Consider the following 24,862-nt stretch of genomic DNA (forward strand, 5'->3'; position numbering starts at 1 on the left):
TTTCTATGCAATCTTTTGCTCAATGCTGTGTTTGTGAGGCTCATCTATCTGTTTAAGTGGGTGTGGGCAATTCACTTACTGTTTGTGCACACTTCTTTGTGTGAATGAGACATCCCTTGTTCTACTTTATTAGAAGTGTAGGAAAAATTTCCATCTTCTTGGGATGTGTGTTGGTATCACACACGTACATATGTGGTGTGTGTGTGTGTGTGTGTGTGTGTGTGTGTGTGTGTGTGTGTAGGGCTGAAGGTGATGGTCTTCCCTTGATCTCTCTCCACTTTATTGAGGCAGGATCTTCACAGTACCTGGAATTGAAGGTCTAGCTGGCTTCTTTCCCTATCCACAACTTCTTGTGTGTGGAGGTCACAGGTGGCCACCAGATCTGCTTGGTTTTGCATACTTCCCAGGAACCTGAACTCACATCTTCATATTTGCATGGAAACACTTCACCCAGTGATCCATCTTGCTGCCTTGCCTTGGGATTCTTACGGATGGCCTTCACGTTCTAACATGTGTGCTTTGGACGAAGATGTTTTTGTTTGATATTTTATAACCCCCTATGTAATGCCCAATCAGAGTGCATCCAAGTGCTCAGCTTTAGTGATAGTTTGTGTTTAAAGTGATTGTATCAATTCAAACTTGCACCAGCTACAGGGGTTCTGACTGCTCAACCTTCTGGCCAATGCTTGCTATTTTCTATTATGTCATTTCAGCTACTTTGTACCTATGCTGTGTATGTTTATATCACAGTTCCGCATGGCATGTCCTCTATTGGTTTGTACTGTAATGTATACATTGCATTTAACTTAGGCTACCTGGTGAACTGAGTGGAGTGTCTGACTCAGCATTTACTGGACTGGTACATGTTGCTGGCAAGCAGCCATTCTCTACTGTCTGTGTTGATGCACTGTAGGAGTGCTTCACATTACACACACCTTGTGTGGATCGCCTTTTTGCTTGCTTAGTGGTGGACATGATGAAACAAAGTTGATTTTTTATGCACATGATCTACCTTTTAGCTTTTATGTGGTGTGTGTGTGTGTGCATGTACGTGTGTGCATGTACATACGTGTGCATGCTACAGTGGCTTGTAGGTCAGAGGAAAACTGTAAGAGCTGCTTCTCTGCTTCTACCACTTGGGTATTGGGTATTGGCATGGAATTCAGGCCCAGCTTGGCATTAAACATCTGTGCCCACTGAGCCATTTCTCTGACACTGGTCTATCTTTTTGTGTGTGTGGTTAGTATTTTTACCTTTTTTTCATTAAAAATATTTGCTCAGGGTGGTGGCGGCACACACTTTTAATTCCAGCAGAGGCAGAGTAGGGGATCTCTGTGCCTTTGAGGCCAGTTTGATCTTCAGAGTGAGTTCCAGGACAGCCAGGGCTACACAGAGAAACCCTGTCTCAACAAAACAAAACAAAACAAAACCAAAAACCAAAAACCAACCAAACAAACAAAAAACCAAACTTACACTAAAGACATGGATGTACTCATACATTTTAAAAATCAAAGATAGATGATCTCACTTCAATGTTTAGAGTTGGTTCTTGTCTGTGCTTTAAGAAAGAGGAGACCCTGCTTTCTCACCTCTTGACTGTCTTTATTGCCCATGTCATAATAAGGGACTGCACATGTGTGGCTGATCTGATTTGAGTATGGAATGTTCCCCATGGCTCCTATGTTTGAAAATCTGGTCAGTGTTGTATCTTTGAGATAGTTCAAATTTTGGGACTTGCATGGGTTGAAATAGGTCACTGAGGTCCTTGAAGGTCATACTACTTCCAGCTGGGGCCCGCACTCTAGGTTTCCCTAGCTACGCTTGTATAAAAGACGCCGATGCCATGTGGTTCTGTCACTGGGGGAAAGCCACATCACCCACCATGCCTTCTTCACCACGATGGGCTGTGCCTTCTGAAGTCATGAGCCCAAATAAGCTGCTCCTCCCTTATATTGCCCCTTTCAGGCAATCTGATGGACGAAATGCAGAAGCAACTAAAAGATTTCTATTTTCGTTGTTTTTCTGAATGCTATTTCATCAGTCTGTGTGCAGATACTATACAGTTTTAATCCCTAACATTTCCCAATAGGTCTGGACCCATATAGTGCAAGTCTTCCAATTTATCCTCAGGATTGCCTTTATGACTTTTAGCTCCTTGTGTTGCCATACTCATTCTGTAGTCAGAACACAGACACACAGGCACACACACACACACACACACACACACACACACACACACACACACACACACAGAGCCAACCATCAGGAATTGGAATTTGTTCAGCATTGTGTCTCAGTCCTTTGGACAGTTTGAAAATAACTGGTGTTTCCATAGCTCCAAAGTATCCAGTCCATAAACATGGTATACTTCCCCATTTATGTATAGGTTAGGCCTCTGAATCCAGAGTTCTACATCTCCCAGAAAGCCAATACTTAGTTGCTTTGGATGCCAGATGACAGCAAGCAAACCATAAGCTACACAGCTACACAGTATTCTCAGAGACCAACGCAACCTTTGCTAAGAGAATAAACATTTAACTGTGCAGTATCTGGTTTCTTTGTTTGTGGGCACCTTGACAGCCTCAACGCTAGAGGGCGCTCTGCAACCAGTTTTTGTGCCAACTTCTCAGCTTAGGTGGAGGAGGGGAATGTTGGCAACACACACACACACACACACACACACACACACACACACACAGAGAGAGAGAGAGAGAGAGAGAGAGAGAGAGAGAGAGAGAGAGAGAGAGAGCCTATTGCTCAGTAAGTCATCCCTAGTAAAATCATCTAACCCATCATGACAGACTTGAATGTACTTGTATTCTTTGGGCCGCGCGGTGTTGCCCCAGCCTGATGGCAGATGTTAATTTTACAGCTTCCTCCCCATCCCCCAAAGTCACACCACAGTTGGCTTCACAAAAACCTCTTAGGTTATTCATAGCTTTAATGTAGAAAAGTCGGATGACTTTCTTTACGTTTATGTCTTGCTGATTGGATTTTTGTCATCATCGGATCTCTTAAAAATTCTGTTTCCACCAGGCATGGTGAGGCACATGCCTTTAATGCTAGCACTCCAGAGGCGGAGGCAGACAGATGTATATAGTGAGTTCTAGGGAAGCCAGGGCTCCATAGTGACAACCTGTTTCAAAAAAGGAAAACTCTACTTTCCAACGCTTTTCTGTACTGGTCTTTTCTCTGATAACTTTGTTAAATTCACTAACACTCTCCGCGAAAAAAGGATTTTTATTTTTTATTCTTAAATTCCCAAGCCTGGTGTGGGAAAACTAAGCCTCAATGGGCCTGACAGCTGGCCTAGAGCATGCACAGTAGATATCTCCTGACCGTCTACCTAGACTGATAGTAGGAACATGTATAGTAGACATTTCCTGAAGTCAGCGTGGGTCCGCCAGAGGGCCTTGACAATAGCAGTGGACTTACGGACAGCCACCACATTGCCTCAGCAGGTGACAGCCCAGTGGATCTCCTCCCTTGGGGCAGGACTGAGGTATACATAAAGCTTACCCCTTCCTGGAATAAACTGAGCTTGTTGTTTCAATTTGTTCCCAATGCCTGTGTCTGTTGGTGTCTTGCCTACTTTCCCCCACCCCCAAGGGACACCCTTTCGGGATCCTGCAACAGCCTGATATCTGTCTTTTTCCCTGTTGTTCTGAAGATGTTGTCTGGAACTGCAGCAATTTCTATGAGCTCAGATCTGATTAAGGCCATTTCCTAGTTTGCTAAATATATATGTATATGATGCACATGCTGCTTATATATAATATGTATATATTTTAATAATGACTCAATATGTAACTTCTTTGCTTTCTCCTTCCCCATCCCCTGTCTCTCCATCCCCCATTTCTCCACTTGCACCTGAGTGTAATGCCTGAAGAAGACAGAGGGGGCGTTGTATCCCCTAGAGCTGGAAATACAGGTACATCTGGGTGCTGGAAACTGAGCGGAGGTCCCCTGCAAGAGCAGCAAGAGCTCTGAACTGCCGAGTCGTCTCTCCAGCCCCGAGTATGTAACCATCTCAAATGCCACTTTTAGGATGATTTGGTAATTTCTCTTAGGCTTATTAATATTTTAAGGATTTTAAACTTAGTGCTTATGAGATTGGTTTGCAATTTTAATTGTTTTGCAAGATTTTGCCATGTTTTAGAGAAAACATGTTCTCATAAAAACAGTTGCTAAGAGTCCCTTCTCTCTCTTTTCTGGAAGAGTGTCTGTGAGGTTGGTACTCTTCTGTCTCAAATGTTTGGAAACACACAGCAACCATCTGGGGTTGAGGTTTGCTTAGCTGGGAGGATTTAAACACTGATTTTCTTCCCTCATAAACATTGGACTGTTTAAGATTATTTGATTTCTTCCCAGATCACTTAAAATTCTAAATTACTTATTTGTCCATCTATCTCTGTGTGTGTATATGTGTGAATGCCTCATTCTCTGGCTGCCATTCCCTCTCGTCATGACAGGTTATGTCCCTTAAGCCCAGTAAACCTTTCTTCCCTTTTGTTGCTCGTGAAAGGTATTTCTTCCCAGAAATGGAAAACTTAACTAACACACTATTTTTAGTTTTGTATGAGGGGAGGAAATGCTAAGCCTGGGCTTCGATGATGAGCTTCTGTTTTATTCCCAGATTGCTTTGAACATTTTTTCCCCATTTATTTAATCTTGTTCAGTTGGACTGTGATGTCCTGGAATATGTTTCCTTCAAGTGTGCCCTCTCTGTGGTTTTCTTGGATGTCTTCCTTCAGTTTGGGGAAGTGTCTGATTATATCTTCAACAGTTGCCCCGACCAACATCATGTCCTGTCCCGTGATTCCAGTTGAGTGCACATCCCATTACTGTTTGGATGTGAAGTGTCCACGAAAGACTCATGTGTTTGAACACCTAGTTCCCAGCCTGTGGCGGTGTTTTTGGAGGTTGTTGAACCTTTCAAAGGCGGGGTGTAGTGGGAGGAAATGAGTCTCTTGGGGTGGGGGGTTGTCTTCGGGTTCTGGCCTCTTTCCATCCCGAGTCCTTTGCCTTCTGGGATGGCGAGAGACTGGCAAGCGGTGACTGTTCACTTCCACAGTCATAGAGTTGCCCACCACTATGTCTGCCCCCATGATGGTCCACACCCTCTCAAGCTAATTTTCCACTAAGTTCATGTCAGGTATGTGGAGAGAATGATTAGAAGAGTACTGAATACACCTCACTAATGTCTCACGTGTCTCCCATTCTTTGTTCCTTGTGCTTCGTGGCAGGTGTTTTCCATAGCTTCGTGTCACACATCCTCATTCTGAGGTTAAATGTGTTCTCAGGAAGTTGATGCAGCTCAGTTCTTGACAGCCTTTTGACTATTTCTTACACATCCCAAATGCTGGGCGCAGGGTTTCTTTACTCCAGTGACTTGAACATGCAAGTATCTAGATCTCCATGAGTCTGCCTTTCCCATTGACTTTCAGTTACACATTCTTTCTTCTCTGCACGTTCAGTAATATGTTAGATCAGTGGTTCTCAACCTTCCTAATGCTGTGACCCTTTTCTATACTTCCTCATGCTGTGGTGACATCCAACCATAAAATTATTTCCATTGTTACTTCTTAACTGTAATTTTGCTCCTGTTATGAATTGCAATATAAACATCTGTGTTCTCTGATGGTCTTAGGCAGCCCCTATGAAAGGGTCATTTGACTCCCGAAGGGGTTAAGAACCACTATTTTAGATTATGAGTTGAACATTATGTATAGGAGCAAATTGGCCATTTCCTGCTGTCAATTTTCCCCAGACGGAATGAGGCCCTGCTTCTCCTGTAGTGCTGGGGATGAAGCTGGGCTTCTAACTAGTTGTCTCTAGTCTAACTAGTTGTGGTCAAATCTAGCATGCCTCTGGTGCTATGCATGGCCCACCTGGAGTTTGCCTGGCAGCGTAGGGCAGCCCTGCTCCTGAAGGCTTCAAAAGCCACAGCTCCTCTGGACCACAGAGAGCAGCCCATCACACCTCTCCCTTCTGGTACCTCCAAAACCAGACAGGTGTCTTAGATGAGAAGTTAGTTGGCCTCCCCTAGTTAGTCTCTCATTTCCTATGAGGCCACAGGAGGTTTTGAAAGTCCATTGAGATGGTGGCTGGAGAGACAGCTCAATGGTTAAAGAGTGCTTGCTGCTCTTGCAGAGGACTTGAGTTCAGTTCCCAACACCCACACGGGGGGTGGGGTGGGGGAGCTCACAACCTCCTGTGACTCTAGTTTCAGGTAGTCCAACACCCTCTTCTGGTCTCTGTGGGCACCCATGCATTTGTTCACATCCATATTCAATCCTGTGTGCATGCACGTGAATAAAAATTTAAAAACAGGCAGAAAAGGAAATCCATGGTGGAAAAGACTCTTAAGTTTGAAATGTGGTCCTCCTCCCTCGGGCTCCATCTGACTCTCTCAAGTGTTTCTGGTTTCTCTCCCTCACTCCTGGGGTCGGGGTCAGGGGATGGATGGCTATAACCCAGAATCAGATCCACAAGTCCTTTGTCATTCACTGCCTTAGCTTCCTCCTCTCTCATGTTGTAGTTTCTTTGACTTGGCTGTGTCTGTAGTCTGATGCGGTTACAACAAAGTTGTGGGTGTTGCTGGAACTTTCTAGTTTTGCAGCAAGGCTACATATATCCTACCTGGCACTTCCCAAAGCCTGGCATCTTGTCACTGTGTTTTGGTAAAAATCCTGGAGTGACTCTTAGTCTACAGAAAATAAACTTTGGAGATTTAGCTTTCCTGGCGTTAAATGACAAGATCCTTACTTATTCTTTCCTTCCATCAAATAAATTGAATTTGTAGAAAATTAATAAACATAAATGTTCACTTTGGATAAAGCTGAGACACCTGTTAGTGTGCCAGATAAATTGGTTTCCCCCAGATAATCCTAATACCCAGAGAGAAGTCTCCAGCAAGTGTCAAAGCAGCCTTTGCACACAACTCCCTCTGCCTGACGAGGCCTATGCCAGGTGGGGGAGCCCTTCCTGCTCTAACTCTTCAGGGCTCTGTTTGTATGGCCAGCCCTCACAACAGTGCTGTGTAGTGATTAATCCCAACCTGCTTTCTGCTCAAACGTCTGGGGACATTGCTATCTTCTGGAAACATCTGTGACAACAGATTTTGAATTTCCTTATCTGATGTTAGAATTGAGAGACGGAGGTGGGAGTCCACAGCAGGCTGGGCTTTTCTGGGGTGCAGGAGCATCAGTCTCTCTATTTACCTGAACCCCACCCTGTGCAGTGCAACTAATACTGAGCAAAGTACAGTTGGCTTCTTCTGGGGCCAGAATGACAATGCCCCAAAGCAAGAACAAACCTCCTTGGTTTACATGAAAACTGAGTCACAGGGTTCAACAGGCCTTCCGGGTGCCCTGTGTGCACTTTGAGACCACACTCCTCTGCAGAAACATATGGTGCCCCTAGAATCCAGACAGCTCCTCAGCCACCAAGAAAATTCCAGCAGTGTTGAGGATGGAAGAAGCCAAAGAAACTGATGTCCTAATGGGAATCTTTTATCTTTTGTTGTGGGGGTGGGGATTGAACCTAGGACCTCCTGTGTGCTAAGCATGAGCTGTATTTCTGAGCTACACTTCCACACTGGAAACTGTTATTCTGGATATTAAATTTTTAAAGATTACACTTGTAGATGTGTGCATATACCTATGTGCATGTATGAGTGGTGTGTGTGTGTGTGTGTGTGTGTGTGTGTGAGTGCACGCACTTGAGTGTGGATGTGTGTGTTCATGTACATGTGTGTGTACATGTGTCTGCCACAGTGCATGTGTGGAAGTCAGAAGACAACTTACAGAAGTTGTTTTCTCCTTCTACTGTATGAGTCCCTGGGATTGAACTCAGTTCCCCAGACTTGGCAGCAAGCACTTTTACCCACTGAATCATCTCGCCAGCCTCTGGATACTTTAGTCAAAACATTTTTAAAATTAGTGTCAGAAGAGGTGGTTCAGCAGTTAAAGAACCTGAGTTCACTTCCCAGCACCCACATGATGCTTACTACCATCTGTAACTCCACTTCCAGGGGATCTGATGCTTTCTTCTGACCTCTGCAGGCCCTTGGCATGCACATGGTGCACAAATGTACATGTAGGCAAAATGCTCATACAGGTAAAATAAATCTAAAACAAAATTAAAATTGGTGTGTATTAATTGTACAGGCCAATGGGTTTCTTTGTGACCTTTTCATTCCAATATGTCATGTTCAGATGTTTACACATAGTTCAGAGCCTGAAACTGCAATGTCATGGTGCTGTCCATCATTGCTATACCTTGTTTATGTAGCATGTGAAACAGGCTTTGCTGACTGTCCCTCCCTTTACTGCAAGCATCTTGAGAGACATCATGCAACAATTACCCCAAAGTCAAATGGAACTGGTTTCCTAAAATCAGCTCCTTGTCTGGTCTCTAGGCTGGGAATCCTAGGTCTTTCTCTGTTTTATGATTCACAGCCTAGTTTGTCTATATTAGTATCTCAACTTCCCACGTGTTAACCTTCTTCTAAGGTGTAATGAATGCTGTACTGTGATGGTTGGTTTGAGCTGTCAACTTGATATAACCTAGAAGAGCCTTTTAATTGAGGAACTGTCTAGATTGGTTTGGTCTGTGGGCATATCTGTGAGGGACTGATTGTCTTGGCTGTTAAGTATGTGGAGACCTAGTCCACTGTGGGTGGCACCATTCCCTAGGCAGGGGCTCCTGACCTGTTTAAGAACGGAGAAAGCTAGATAGCAAGCAAGCATACATGCATGCTTTTGTTTCTTTCTGCTCTTGATGGTTGATAAGATGTGATTAACTGTTTCAAATGCCCCCACTGTGATATTCTTGCTATGATGAACTGTAACCTGAACTATAAGCTGAATAAACCCTTATTCTGTCCAACCTTCCAGTTTAGCATTGGGAATTATCTTTCTACAGCAGCTTGTTCTGGGAGTGACAGAATCAAGCCTAAGTCTACCACTCTACAACTGCTCACATGACCCCCTGCACAGCCCTGAGGTAGACACTGTGATGGCTGCTTGGTGTACAGTGGGGCCTGGGTCCCATCAAGTAACAGTCTGGTGGCTGTTCAGTTTTCCCTTCTCATCTTTGTACACTTATAGCCTGCCACATGACCCAACTCTCACTGACTCATTCTCTCAAGGGCTACTAGAATGTCCCACTCGATCTCTCATGATATCCCTTGATCCCAGGATGGAGGAGGGACCCTTCTGGGCTTAGAACAGGAATGACCCTTAAAAGGACTGTCAGTTTACAAGTCTGAGTCATGAGCTCCCCAGACACGAGGACCTCTTCTCAATGTCTGCTCTGGCTGTTGGTGACTTGGTAGGTTCAGCACAGTAATTCCATCTCAAGGACTCAGGGTCTTTTGGCCATTTAACATACTTCCTTTTTAACTTAACTTATTACTATTTACTCATTTGTATGTGTTTGTTGATGGATGTAGGCATGTGCATGCCATGGCTCTCATGTGGAGGTCAGAGGGCAGCTTGCAGAAGCCAGTACTCTCCTACTGCATGGTTCCTAGGGATGGAACTCAGGTTGTCAGGCTTGGCGGCAATCACCTTTACTCACCAAGGCATCTCACTGCCCATCATTTGGGATATTTTGCATCTATGACTTTCCAAAAGCCATCAAACTGACCTCTTCACAGCCACTTGCAATAGAGACACTTGAGCCTCTCCTTTTCTGACTCCCATGCTTCTCTCCTTTCGAACTCTGACATTTTAAGTGGCTCAAGGGCTGGGTTCACTTGCCTATTGTGTGCCACCCATGACTCATTTGTACCATGTATGTCCTCACATTTGGTTCATGCATGGGTTCCCAGCATGGAGAAATGGGTTGAAAGTTCTTAGTTCACACCTTGTTGCTAAGTACAATGGGCAAGTGTAAAAAGCCTATAAACACTCCTGACATAGGAAGACTCAAAATCCAGTCTTTAATTCTAAAAAAACCAAAACTGTACAGAAAACAGGAAGAGAAATTTTGTGTGTATTTGATACAGAGACATCTCAGCTTAGCCCCAACTCTGATTCCTGCCCCCCTGGGACCAGCCTGAGGTAGGCAAGTGTAGGGAAAGCTTAGTAATCTGAGATTCCATTTACACACACATATGCACACACACTGCACATATACAGAAGTACATGCTCATGCACACAATGAACACACCATAACATGTATGTACCATAAATGCATGTGCCACATAGATGTACATATATACACATACACACACAGATACACACACATATGCAGCACACACATGCCACATACATGCACACGCACATACATACACACATTCACCCCTTTTCTAACAATGCATTCAGAAACCTATGACCCTTACCTGTATTGAGCTGCACACACACCTACCTCCTCTATAAACAAACTCACTTGGTCACTCAACCTATAGTTCCTTAGAAACTCTTGGTAGCTTCCCTTTTGTAGCCAAACATGTTCTGAAATATATCTCCAACTAGGGGCACTGAACTGGCTTCAGGCATGTCCTCTGAGTGAATTTTTAGGGGAAACCCTCTATTTCCTGCCTCCTATGTATGCATGGTTGACCATGAATAAAAGTACAATCAGATGCCCCAATGGCTGTTAATAAAGTCTCACATAATCCAAGCCTGCCATTCAAAACAAAAGCACCCATATTCTACCTCTGAATCAACTCTTCTCCTTTCTGAACCCTCAAAGGAAAGGCCAGGGTATAACCCACTGCTCTGGAGTGACTGTCACCCTGAGGTTCCCTTGAGTTGGTCTGCACTTTTGCTTCTGAATAAAATCTTTTGTTGCTCTGCCACCTGCACACTCTTTAGTTCTTAGAACAAGACACCAAGACCTTGGAAACACAGCATGACAGAGACCCCAGCAACATGTTCACTGAAAACCCTACCAACTCTGCACTCACATCTCCCTGACATTTTCTGAACCTGATCTCATTTGCTTCTGTGATTGGTCCAAGCTGCCATCTTGTGTCCTAAGGCTTCTCTCTGTGTTGCCATTGCCTCACAGTCTGATGTCTAAAGAACAGGAAGTGCTTGAGGTGTGACATGCTCTGTGAGCATGCATGTTTCAGGAGATAGGTCCTAGTTAATTCACTGTCATGTCCCTGCATCTAACGTGGGTCAGGCATGGGATACTGAATTCTTAGCCTTTGGAGGAGAAGCATTTTGTTTTTATGTGGTGACTGGCTGGGAGGATCCAATGTCTTTCCATGGTACTGTAACACAGCAGGACAAATCCATAGGTGCAATTCAGTACCTGAGGTCAGTGATATCCTCTCCCATTCTATCTCAGAACTCCTTTGCCGGTGAGAATACAGCAGTGAGATGAACCTTTGTCATGGATTCCTAACCTGGGACCCATCTCCAGGAGGACACAGTGAGCCTCCTCTCTGACCCCTGGATGGACATATTTGTCTTTCTACAAAGACTGTGATTGTTTGGCGTTCCCTAGCCATTGACTGGATAAATGTACATGTAGTAATGGCTTCTCTGTTCCCACTCATGCCCCTCCTCTCCATGAATACTTCACACATGTATCAGAAAAATAATACAAAGGCAAAAACAGCTGAAAGTGACAAGTGCACTCTGATACCCTTTCTAGGTGACTCACCGCTGTCGATGGCCAGGAACAGGGCAGTGTATACACTGTTGTGGACAAATGGGGACTCCCGGTCCAACACAGCTGTGGTGTCAACCGTTCCATTGATGGGGTTAATATTCAGCCAGCCTGCTGGGTCCTTGTAAACAGAGTACCTGAGGGGGGAAAAACATCAGGTTGCATTCCAATTAGAATCAAGAAATACTGAGCATAGGGCCCTGGCTCCTTGGCTCAGTGCCAGGCCATGCTTAATTCAACCCTCAGACCTTTCAGTTCCAGATGCTCATTTGTTAAGCCACTCCGAGCATGCTCTGTGCTGCACAGGTGGCAGGCATGCCCCCTTTCCTGGTAGTGCTGACCTCAGAGGAGGAGGTGGCTTTCACGGAGGCCACAGCCATTCTCAGCTGGCACACCTTGGTGCATACTTCCTGCCGAGCAGATGGAGGCTGTGCTGTGTTTAAAGGATAGACAGAAAGATGGATGCTTAGCGTAGTCACTGCCTCTGAGCGAGGGTAATCCCAGTGACCTCATAGAAGTTGCCACACTTGAACCAAGGCAGGAGTGGGTAGTGGTGTCAGAAAAGGAGAGGACGCGCAAATGCGGAGGACAAGCAGATGAGGGAATACTTGGGTCAGAGGCATCATCATTTCTACGAGGGCCAGAGCATGCTTACTGGCAGCCACAGGTCCTGCTCCTGGGGCTGCTGCAGAGTCAGGGGAGCTTCTGTTCCGTGGGCTACAGATGGGTACCAGAGAGTGGGGGCATAGCTCACTTGGGAATGTGATTTGACCTTGATTGATAGAATTCATGCGGAAAAAAAAAAAAAGCCAGAGTGGTGATACATGTTTTTAATCCCAGCTCTGGGGAGATGGAGACAGGAGGAGCCCTGGGATTCAAACCCAACCATCCTAGCCTAATCTGTGAGACTCTGGACAGTGGGACACACTCTCAAAAAAGAAGGTGGGCACCATCTGAAGAACAGCACCCAAGGTTGATCTGTGGTCTTGTCTCTCCTGTGACAGCCTCAGGGCATGGCACCCATTTAATAATAATTGTATTTATTTACCATGGCAGTCTTCTGTGTGGCACCAGGACCTTACATGGCATGGCACACTGACATGGTGTCTGCCAGTCTACACACCGAGCTTGCAGGCTCAGTGCTATTATTGCTCCCTTCACAGATGAAGAAACCAAGGTGTGTTCTGGAGGACGTGTGAGTGTGTCAGTGCCAGCAGGGCACAGCTCTTTGATGTTTTAGTATGTTGGGGATGGTGGATGGCAGGGTTTGTGTATGTGAAGAAGCCCCCAGGTTTCAGGCTCTGCACAGGACACCCGAGAGTGTGGTGGCTTTTAGACTGTGGATCTGCCCATAGTTCATTAGGACCTGAAACCACTGTGCATCTTTGTATGTGAGGTTCTGTGACTATCCCACACTGCAGAGCTCTGGGAACAATGCTTCCACAGTGGTGGCCGTGCTGGGATGGATGGAAAGATACTCCAGGCCAACGAAGTTCCCATACACCCCTGCTGCCTTAGTGATCACCTCAGAATGCATTAGTACAAAGGGACTCACTACCAAGAACACACTGCCTTAACACACCAGCCTTTTATCCAATTGTCTCACAGGTGTCTGCCATTTTTCAAGACCCACTCCCATGGCTTCTCTCAGTCACCCTGTGTGATATCTTGCTGGCACTTATCACCTGACACAGGTCCTTGCTGGCTGCAGCCTAATGTGGGCTGTGTGGATTGGCCACCTTGGCCACTGATTGTCTAAGCTCTCTGGTGTGAGGATGAGGTTAAAGTTGACTAGACCAAGTGAGGAATCAATATGTTTGTCTAGCTATGGGCTACACTTGCCGAGTGATACACTTCTGTCTCCGTGACTCATGACAACTCAAATGGAACTGCATCACCTTGTTTTGAAGTTACAGTGATCCTCAACCAAAGTCTAGCGACTTGGTAAAAATAGCCCAGCTAAGACACAGTGGAGGCTGAATTCAATGCTGGCACACTGGATTCCATGGCTGGCTTTTACTCAGCATGCTGTCTGGTCCTCACGCTAAAGACTAGGTACTATTCCTAGAACCAAGCGGAGGACCTGGTGAATGATAAGCTGTCAGATGGAACCTGGGGAGCTGTGCATGGCAGGCAAGCACTCTACCATTGAACTTCAGCCCAACCCTTGGTGTTTGGAACAGGGTTTTACTATGTAGACCATGCTGGCCTCAAACTCATATTTTCCTGTCTTGGCTTGCCAAGTGCTGGGATTGGAGATGTGTACTACCAAGCACACCTTCAGCTTGGCTGCATTTATTTTTCTGTCAGTGGGAATAGTTGTGCAGAGGGAAAATACAAAGAAAGGTGACAATTTTACAGGTGGCAGGTTCACGGTGGATCCAGGAATGATTTGTGGCTCAACAGACTTAAAATAATGAGTATTTTAAATGGACCGTATTTTACGCCCACATCACACAACTCTGTTTATAACATAAATAAAAACCGAATTAAGCAATCCAGCTTTCCAGGCTGGCATGCCAGCAGCACTGTTTGTTTCTTTCTGTCACTTACCTTTTGTCTTTTGAAGCTGTGATTCGGCAGCAAATACAAGGTTGCCTTGCTGTTTTGTGTTCAAAGACATTAAATTGAGAGCAGGGCATGAAATGATGCCACACTGCCATAGAGATTCTGGGGTTAGTAGCCTGAGATGCTCTGGGTCTAAGGAAAGTCAGGGCTTCTGTGGCTTTGAAAGATTATGCTGTCGTATTTTTATCGCTTGAAAAGTAGCCTGGTTGAGGATGGGTGTGGTGGCACACTCCTTCCATCCTAGCACTTGGGAGGCAGAAAGTGGGTGACTCCCTGTGCCGTCGAGGCCAGCTTGGTTTACATAGGAAGTTCCAGGCCAGACAGGACTGTATAATGAGACCTTGTCTCAGAAAGAGACGTAACCAGATAGGGACTAGGGTGATGGTTTAGCAGTTAAGAGCACCTATTGTTTTTGCAGAGGACCCAAGTTTGTTTCCCAGTATCCACATCAGGCGGCTCCAGCTGCCAGCCTGTAACTCTATATGTATGACTCCAATACCTCTGGCCTATCTACACACACACACCACACACACACACACACACTTAAATGTAATAATAAATATAAAATAAGTAGCCAGGTACTTGCTGCACAAGTGTGAGGACCTGAGCTCAGATCCCTCTGCCACATTAAAAGCTGGGTGTGGTGGTGTGTGTCTCTAAGCCCAGCATTGCAGGTGGGGAAATGGAGAAAGGACAACCTCTGGGGCTCTCTGTCAAGCCAGCCCAGCAGGATTGGAGAGCCACAGGCTCAGTAAGAGATCCTGTCTTAGAAAAGTAAAGTGAAGAGCAGTGAAAGAAGACACCTGATGTCAACCTTTGTTATCTACACACATGGGTACATGTTTGTAGGCACACTTACACACACACACACACACACACACACAGACAGACAGACAGACAGAGAAATAGATAGATGATAGAACAACAACCAGCTGCCCATATTTATTTACCTGTGTTTCTTGGGGTCATTTGAGTTTGTTTTCTTATATTTATCTATTTTATTTGATGCCTCTTTCAGGACACCTTGTGTGTGTGTGTGCCTGTACCCTAAGTGGCTTTGATGTTCTGCTTGCTACTTTTGGCCAGAATACATCCAATGGACACAGAGGCCAAGGGCTACTCCATTGTTCAACACTGCCAAATCCTGTACTTGTGCCAGCGAATACTGCCCACATGATCCACGCTGACAGCTGGGAGTGGCAGGTACTTCCTCCATGACCCACAGGGGACCTCAGCTCAAGGCCACCTGCAGCAGGTTCTTTCACGTCATGGCTTTTGAGTACTTTTGTTAAATCAGCCCTTTTGAGCCAACTGGCCAGACACACTATGTAAATTTCTGACATTTTCAAAGCTGTCCTTTTAATAAACCTTTCAGTATGAAAATACCAGCCTGCAAAATGTTTTCTGTGCTTCTGGACCTGAAAAACGCATATGCCTTATTAAATTGAAATTTCCGGGCAATTTATCTGTAATGTGAACTTTGCTTGTTACAGGGGGGAAAAAAAAGAATCAAATTAGGAACAGAGCTCATTTCGGTACGTAATGTAGCCTTGCGGACATGCTTTGAGTTCTTGCCAAGCCCTGGCCTCGTGTGGGTGTCGGCACTGGAAGGCACAGCCAGGATCAGGGGCCAGCTCCTGGTGCAGGCAGTGTGGAGAGCAGAGGGTGGGTGAACTGACAATTACAGCACAGAGGACAAGGAAGGCAAAGCAGAGGAAAGACAAGGAGTTGGGTGACATAGGACCCACACATGATGGCTCCTCTTGACTTAATCTGACAGATCTGGAATCACTGTGGAGATACACATCTGGGTCTATCTATGAGGGTGTTTCCAGAATGGGAGCACCGAGAAGGGATGACCCGACTCTAGGATCATGAATGGCACCATCTAATGTGCTGGGATCCTGGATTAAATAAGAAAGAGAAGGAGAGCTGGGCACTAGCTCCCATCTCTGCTTCTTGACTAGAGACGCAATGTGAACAACTGCCTGGCACCCCTGCCACCACACCATGATGGATTGTGCCCCTGAACCATGAGCCAGACACACCCTTCCTTCCTTAAGTTGCTTTTGTCAGATAGTTTGTTACAGCAGTAAGAAAAATAACTAATACACACTCCAATATCCAATAAGGAAACAGAATATTAATTAGTACACAAATGGTTATTTGATTACACCCATGGCCAGGGCCAGGAGAACAGTTTCCCTAACAATAAGCCACAGTGATGGATGTTTTCTGTTCTCAGTATTTGCTTCCTGAAGAACCTGTAAGTGGGAGCACTATCCATACTCTCCCAGATGATGCCTCCAATGGACCATTCCATCATGTTGCAGAAAAAGAAGCAAAGGTTCAGAGTGGATCAGGGCTTGTCTAAGTCCTGCAGTCCTTTTAGATGGCAGAATTGTAGTTCCAACCTGACTTTCTGTCTTCCAATCTCAGACCTGCTTTTGTCTGTCTAGAGCAGGTGACATGGGCTGGGTGTTTTATGCCACTGGCTCCCCAATTGTGATGTGCACAGAGTTTCTCTATATATGGTCTGTCAGTCATCTATCTATTTATGTATTTTTTTTTTGAAAAAGAGTCCCATATTCTAGTCCAGGCTTGCCTGGAACTAACTACATACTACATAGCCAAAGCTAGTCTCAAATTAGTGGCTACCCTCCATCATCCTGCTGGGATTGCAGGCATGGGCCAACATGCCAGCAGATTCCCCTCCCCCTCTCTCCTATCCCCCTTCTTTTCCTCTGTATTTGTGTGTGTTGTATTTCACTCTGATGGACACATTTTAGGCTTAAGAACACAGATATGAATGAGTCCCATGGGACTGTTCTGCATTTGAATGTTCTATTTGTGGGGCGTAAGTGAAATTCCTTGCTGTATCTGAAATTATTTTGAAAACCCTAAATCTTGTGAGTCTTGGCCTCTTCTTGGTCAGTGGAGTTGTCAAGGAATTTCTGAGGGACAAAAACAGCCCAAGAAAACAGACCGACACCAACACACTGTCCACCTCAGCCAGTCACAGCACCTGGATGGATGTTCAGAGCCATGCCAGGAATGTTTGCAAATCATAAGGAAACCCAGGACAAGCAACTGCCTGACAGGGAAAACCAACAAAGGGAGGAGGGTGAGAGGGGAGCTTGTGGATGCTTTCAGAGGAGGCAGCGAATAGCAGAAGGTCAGGGAGGCCTTGGATATAGCTCCTGTGGTTTGGGAAGATAATCACTTCATCCGTGTGCAGCTTGTTGGGAGTGTTGTCTTAGAACACTGCTAGGAACATGATAGTAAAAGCAACTGTCCTCGATCCATCAATGTTCACAATGAGAAGAACCTGAGGTTGGGTTAAAAATAACTTAAAAAAAAACAATAAACTTATTTCACTTATTTTTTTTCTCTGAAATCTTCATTAATGTTTTTCCCTCTCTGGTCTGAGTGCCTTTCAGTTTTTTTTTTTTTCCCCAAGTCAGGGTTTCTTTGTGTCATAGCCCTGGTTGTCCTGGAACTAGTTCTGTAGACCAGTCTGGCCTTGAACTCACAGAGATCTGCCTGCGTCTGCTTCACCAGTGCTGGCATTAAAGGTGTGTGCCACCACCACCCGGCTGACTTTTGGTTCTTGTTGGGAGTTATCCCTTTTTCCTGGCTGTCCTCTTTGGATGAGGGCTATTGGTGACTTTTACCTTTGAATTTGTAACTTGGAGCAGAGGAGCTGGGTAAAGTGGGAAGGCAGGACTTTGGAGTCTTCTGGCCTCTGTGAGTGTCTGTATATATACACACACACACACACACACACAGACAGACACACAGACACACACACATACACACAAAGACACACACACACACACACCCACACACACACACACACACACACACACACACACACACACACACACACACGAATGGTCTATTTCCCAGTGTTTCAGAGGGACATAGTCCTCTGTCCATAGCACATGGCCCTGGTGAGTCCTCTCCATACAGGCCCAATCTGTACTGCTTGCAGGTCAGGTTCATCCCTGCTAACAGCCTGGAGGTATCTGGCCAGGTCTGTTCCTCAGGGAGGCTCTCAAAGCAAAAAGTACCCTGGGAGAGGAGATGATTCGTCAGAAGCCAACATGGATGTTGGTCTGTCTTTGTTCTGAGATCTTAATGGGTTGATTAATGGACACCCATGGCTTTGTGACAATACCCCATTCTCAGAACTCATCGGACACCAAGCTGAGAAGAGGTTAGCACCTCCCAGAATGCACTAAGGAGCCCACCTTCTGCTGGGCATCTTGGAAGACAGATGGCTGAACCTGCTCTGTGCCCTGAAGGTCAGTGGACACAGTTTGGCAGGCTGCCTAGAGGAGGTTGGGACCAGCAGGATGTGTGGCTGAGGTGGCACTCTCTTAACACGATGGGGTCTAAGCAGTCATCAGCAAAAGTTGTGCTCCCGGGGTGGGGGTGGCTACAAGGACTGAGGTAGGGACATGGCAGGGCTCTGGAGGGTCAGGGGTGACTGGGCTTCAGTGATCAGGCTCAGGAGGAACACATAGCTGGGGTTCATGCGAAGGCTCCAAGGTTTTCCCTTGCAATGCATAGTAGGTGCACCCTCATCCCAATTCATCCAGTACCTCCCACAGCCTTCTACTGGGGGTGGTAGGGCATTTGCAGGGAGCAAGGCAGGGAGCCTTTGTCAAAGGTCCTAATTGCCTGTGTTCTAGTTTCATTTATGTCACTGTGATAAATCATATAGACCTACAGCAACGTAGGGGAAGAGGGACTTATTTGGCTTGTAGTTATTGATTCCAGTGCATCACAGCTGGGAACTCACAGTGGCAGAAGTTTGAGACAGCTGGTCACATGACATCTACAGTCAAGAGCAGAGGGAAACCAAGGTACCCATGCTACCTGCTTGCTGCTCTGTGCAGCTAATTTTCTTCAGTCATACAGTTCAGGACACAGCCTAGGGAATGGTGCCACCCAAATTCAGGGCATAACTTCCCATCTCAATAAATGATCAAAACACTTCCCACAGACATGCCTCTGGCCAACCTGATGTAGACAATCTCTCAACTGGCACTCCTTTCTCAGTGATTTTAGGTTGTAGCAAGCTAACATTTAACACCAACATCACAGCTTGATATTGCAGCCTGTCCAGAAGATTCTGGGCTCCTGAGAGAGGCTGGGATTCCTGCTCTTCACACAGGCTCAGACCAGCCAAGGCTGTGTGTCCTTATGAGACCTTGACCTGTGAATGGGTGAATCTGTGAATGGACGAGTGAATGGGTTAAATGTCACATGCGAGAAGGTTCTAGGATTGGCCCATGGACCAGTGGGAAACTTTGTGGCTCCATGGTGGATTCCTGCTCACTTCCCACTATTGACTCATTCTGTTTCCCACTCAAAGCCTGCAATTCTCTTTTGCTGTTCATATTATATCATACCCACTGGGGAGTCTCTGTCCCACTCCTTTCCTGGGCTGGCTTCAGGTCCCACTCAAATGTCACCTCCCAACCAGTCCCATGAGTATTACTGAGACTCAGTCTCCTGTGAACATCCCCCTGAGTTATCCCCCCCAGAGGAGACTAAGGTGGCTGGAAGCTATGGTCACACTGGCCCTGTGGCTAGCCATTCATTCACATTTTCATTGCAATGTCCTTTAAAATGCAAACACCAAGTAAGGACAGTGCCTCTGCCATATTCTTGGCTATCCTCAGGACCTATTAGGGCTTGGTCCTAATGTCAAATAAGCAAGTATGTGTTAGAGCCCTAACTTTGACTGTCAGTTTACACGAGGAGTTGTGTTTACTACTGATACCATGCAGCATCTGCTACATATCTCAGGGCACTTAGGTATCCCATGAGCCATTGGGAACATCTGTGTAAGAGAATTTGGCTAGTTTTTGTGTCTTTCTGTCTGGAGTCTAGTATAGGAGAAGATATCCTTGCTGACTCAATCAACTTTCCCTAGACTGACAAGAATGAACCCAGGTGGTTCTGGACCTTTTGAGTTTTCTAAAAAGGCTATCATGGACTGGAGAGATAGTTAAGATTGCACACTGTTTTCAGAGAGGACCCAGTCAAGTCTCCAACACCCATGTTGGGGGCACTTATAACAGTGTGTAACTCTAGCTCTGACACCATCTTCTAGCATCCACAGGTACTGCCACTCAAGTGCACATACCCACTCAGCCACAGACACATTGACACACAGACACATACACCATCAAAAAGAATACATATAATCTTAAAAGGTGAATACCATTGTATGATTTTTTTTGTCTTGAACTTTTCATCTAATTGTACTTAACATCTCAGGAGATCTCAGAAGGAGGCATCTCAGGTTCAAAAAGCTGCTAAACCCAACATTCTAGTGGGAAGTAAGTGAAAATATTCCAAGCTGTACACTCTTTGATACAGAAACTCCTCCTCTAGTAGTTTAACCCAATGAAACATAAAGGGGAATTTCTTGACAATGAGGAGTGCTGGGTTAAAGCTGGGGTGAGATCACTCCTTCTCTGTAGCACCTTTCAGAGACTTGAGTACACAGATTCATATTGTGACCATCTGAGAGAAGGCCTGAGATCAAAATGTCACTCACACTTAAGCAGAAATGTCTAGTGTTAACCATGTCTTCCCATCCCTACCTATCAGAGAAAAGTTATACACAATTCAAGTGACTATTATCAAAAATGTCTAGTTAATCAGACAATGGGGTATTGTGCAGACATCATATCACAGCAGACGTGGCCAGATGACTTGGTCTGAAATGGTGGTGGTGGGTTAGGAAATCTATCTATAGCAGGTTGATATATGCATGGTGCAGACATGTGACATACTAGCATCCCATGCACCCACCTTTGCAAATACCAGCCCTGTATACTGCTGGGGCTATTTCCCCCATCAAACCTTTCCATTTTTGAGGGATGCGGGGGGCACATAAGACTCAGGGAGCTCATAGGACCTCTGAGGTTCAGGAAACTCAGAGGTCACAAGATTCATAAGCTGCTTTCCACTGGTGATAAGCCAGGATATGGCTCTGAGGGAAGGCCAGAGGTCCTGGCACCCACCCCTACCCATTCAGCTACTGAAACCTTAATCCCAGAATGTATTTGGAGATGGTCTTCTAGAGAAGCAGTAAGCTAAGTGAGGTCAGTGTGAGCCTATGAGCTGACAGAATTAGTGTCCTGATAGGAAGAGAAACAAGAGAGCTCTTTTTGTTACTTGCCTGCTATGCCTCACTGATGCATATGTCACCTGGACATAGTGAGGAGCAGCTGTGAGCATGCATGAAAAGAGCTCGCAGGGGGAAAGAATGGGCTGCAACCTTGATCTTGATCTTCTAGCCTCAAGAGCATGTAAAAATCATTTCCTTGGTATAAACCATCCATTCTATATGATATTTTGTTATGCTGGCCTGACCTAAACTATATAAAGAGTAGGTCCCATATGGCAAGGCCATGTATCTTAGTTAAAAGAAAACAAGGGCTAAGGATATGGCTTAGAGGGTAAAGGTGTCTTGAGTTCAATTTCTGGAAGCTTCATGGTAGAAGGAGAGAACTGGACCGCCAAAGTTGTCCTTTGACCTCTGCATGAGTACTGTGGCATCCACACATGCTCAACACACACACACACACACACACACACGCACACACACACGCACACACACACTCACATACACACACGTGTGCACACAAATAAATAAATGAATAAGTGTAAAATATCAATGAAGAAAACAGTTTTAACAATCATATGCCAGAACACTTCTCCAGTCCTTCTGACCTACAAGTTTTTACACTATAAAATGACACACACAGCAGCTGTGCATTTCCTGAGCAGATAGAGTTCTTTGATGGCCCAGAGGCCCGTCTTATTTCTGCTTTGCCTCCCAGTTTCAGTGGTCATGGGTATTCAGTAGACATTAGGGAATGCTGCATATGCTAAGAAAATGGATACCGTGATCCCACACTCCAGTCTTAGCTTTCATGGAGCTCACAGCTATGTGAACTTATGTATTGGTCTCTGAGCTGAGTATCAAGCCCTTTTTCCTCACTCTGTAAGTAGGCACCGAGCCCTGGGTTCTACCCACAGGACCAGACATGGTGGTGTATGCATAGAACCTGGGAGGTGGAGGCAGGAAGGGCAAGAGTTCAAAGTCATCTGTGATTATCCAATAAGTCCAAGGCTACACTGGACTGGAGACCCTGTCTCTCTCTCTCTGTGTATGTGTGTGTGTGTGTGTGTGTGTATGTATGTATGTATGTATGTGTGTGTGTGTGTGTGTGTGTGTGTGTGTATGTATGTATGTATGCATGCATGCATGTATCAAATGGAGCAGCAGCAGCATTCTCTCTCTGCTTCTCAATTGTGGACACAATGTGACAATCTTCCACGTTCTTGTCACCATGACTTTCCTGCTGTGGCGGACTGTACCCCCAACTGTGAGCCAAAATCAACCGCTCCTTCCTTCAGTTGCTTTTGTTAGATATTTGACACAGCAACCACTATTGTTTCCATTGTTATTATTATTACCCAATTAAAAACAGATCTAGACAATAAAATAGAATTAAAATTCAACATTTCTTCACCATACACATTCACATGATATATGTGAATACACAGCTACATGTGTGTGTTCATATGTATGACACACACACACATGCGCACATGCGCACACATACACACACACACACACACACACACACACACACACAGAGTTTGGTGAGTCTCCTGCTTCTGGGCACAGGCTGTGGGCTAGCCAACAGTGGCCAGTGTCTCTCCTCAGGCTCCCATGTGGGAACGTCTAGGCTGTGCTGTAAAGCTCAGAGCAACACAGAGTGCAGCTCACTGCCTAGTGCCATGCCCCACTCTCCCATGGATCCTCACACCTTGACTTTTGCTACCTGTGTGGTATTGCATAACCAACCCCTTGGAGGGAACGGTGACCCTGTGCATAGTCACAGCTGTCAAACATTTGAGCCACATAGGGACAGCAGGAAATCAGTTTCATTTCCCTCCAAAAGCAAGGTCAACACCAATGCCTCAAATAAACTCTGGAGTCCCTAAAGCTGCATTGAAATGTGAGCTGTAGCAAGGGGGGTGGTGGGGCAGGAGCTGCTGACTCTTCATTGCATTCTAAGAGTCCCAGGGCTTCTGATCTGCCAGGTGAGCAAAGTCACCAGACATCCCTTCCCGTCTGTGGCATCCCCGGGCCTTGAATCTCAGACACAGGGCTTCCTTGGGTAGCTATTTTGAGCTGTTGTCCTTTGGGCCTGACAGTGCCTTTTAGAGTGCCAATGTCAATTTACTCATGTTCTTTGACTTTTCAAATCTCTCATCCTGACATTTGAGCTTTCAAGGTTGAGTATTTGCCTTCTCAACAGAGATGGACCTCCCACGAGCATGAAGGTAGAGATCTTCAGGGAGAGATATGTCACCATATGCCAGAGACACAGGACCGGGAGAGGGGCAGTCAAGTTTGAACGAAGGCTTGAAAGGGCACTTGCTGTCAAAACCTTTTAACATTTCAGAACATACAAAAAAATCATATAAAGTTGAGGGGGGAAAAAAAAAACAGAGGAAAGGTATCTTTTCTCCAGATCTTGTGACTTTTCAAATGTTCATGTTTCTGTCACAGAGCCTTGAGGAGATGGCACATTGTGTGTTCCATTTCTGAGGAGCACCAAGACCCTGCCAATAGGCTAGACAGACAGTGGGTGAGTGATGGCCCAGAGCCAAGGTTTGGGAGGCCAGGGAGGAATGTGACTACAGAGGATCTATTCAGGGAGAGGAAAATATGAAGTTAATGGTGGCATTGACTTTGTGGCTCCAAGAATATGCTAGAAATCATTGACTTGTAGTCTTTAAATGGTCTTTTTACACTTGTTTTGTGTGTACGTGGGACATGTGTGTGGTGGTGGGGCATAGCACAGTGAATATGTGGAGGACAGAGAACAACGTGTGAGAATTGAGTCTCATCTTCCATCATGCAGGCTCAGTGAACTGAACTCAGGTTGTTGGATTTGGTAGCAAGTGTCTCTTTTAGTGGGTGGACTATATCTCAATATCTCAATAAGGCTGCTTTATGTAAGCAAGTTCCTTCAAGGAGGTGATTTCCCCCACAGTTTCCAGAGTTATCAAAGCCAAAAAAACTAAACCAAATCCAACCCCTCCCCCACATCAGTCTCTAGAAGACTCTATTACTGAATCATAGAGACATTTTGACTGATTTCCCCCCATCATTGTTGCCTGCTTGTTACAGGCTGTGTGCACTGGTCCCGAGCCAGGTCATGTCATGGTTTGTACATGACATGTTGCCTGTAGACTCAAGCTTTTAAGGCTTGGTCCCCAGATGGAAGGCTGTGGAAACTGAAGGAAGTGGATCCTTTTGGAGTGCCTTTGGAGGGTTTTTAAAATCAGGACTCTGGTCCCTTGCTTTCTCTCTGCTTCCTGTGTAGAGTGGGGTAAAGACCCTCCACCAAGTGCTGTCCTGCCTCCCTGTTATACTCGGGGCAAAGCAGCAACAGCACTGAGCCGTTGGCAAATATAGACAGCACACAGCTTTTCTTCTAAGATGCTCTTCATGTGAAGATAGCTACAGAGTAGGCATCTTCTAGACCCAGACCAAGAGCCCGTGCTCCACCACTACTTTGGCCTGTTATGTCCATACAACTTTTACTACCAGGCC

The 24,862-nt window shown here is 45.6% G+C and overlaps 1 protein-coding gene across 1 annotated transcript in view; it reads right to left on the reverse strand.

Annotated features, from left to right (window-relative positions):
- Positions 1–24,862, reverse strand: part of Cdh13 (cadherin 13) — a 967,076-nt gene that overhangs the window by 21,939 nt on the left and 920,275 nt on the right. Inside the window, exon 11 of the mRNA XM_051201850.1 lies at positions 11,626–11,768. Coding sequence (XP_051057807.1) covers positions 11,626–11,768 — 143 coding nt within the window. The remainder of the gene's footprint in view (positions 1–11,625; positions 11,769–24,862) is intronic.

Source organism: Phodopus roborovskii, unplaced genomic scaffold (assembly GCF_943737965.1).
Source record: "Phodopus roborovskii unplaced genomic scaffold, PHOROB, whole genome shotgun sequence".
Classification (NCBI taxonomy): domain Eukaryota; kingdom Metazoa; phylum Chordata; class Mammalia; order Rodentia; family Cricetidae; genus Phodopus; species Phodopus roborovskii.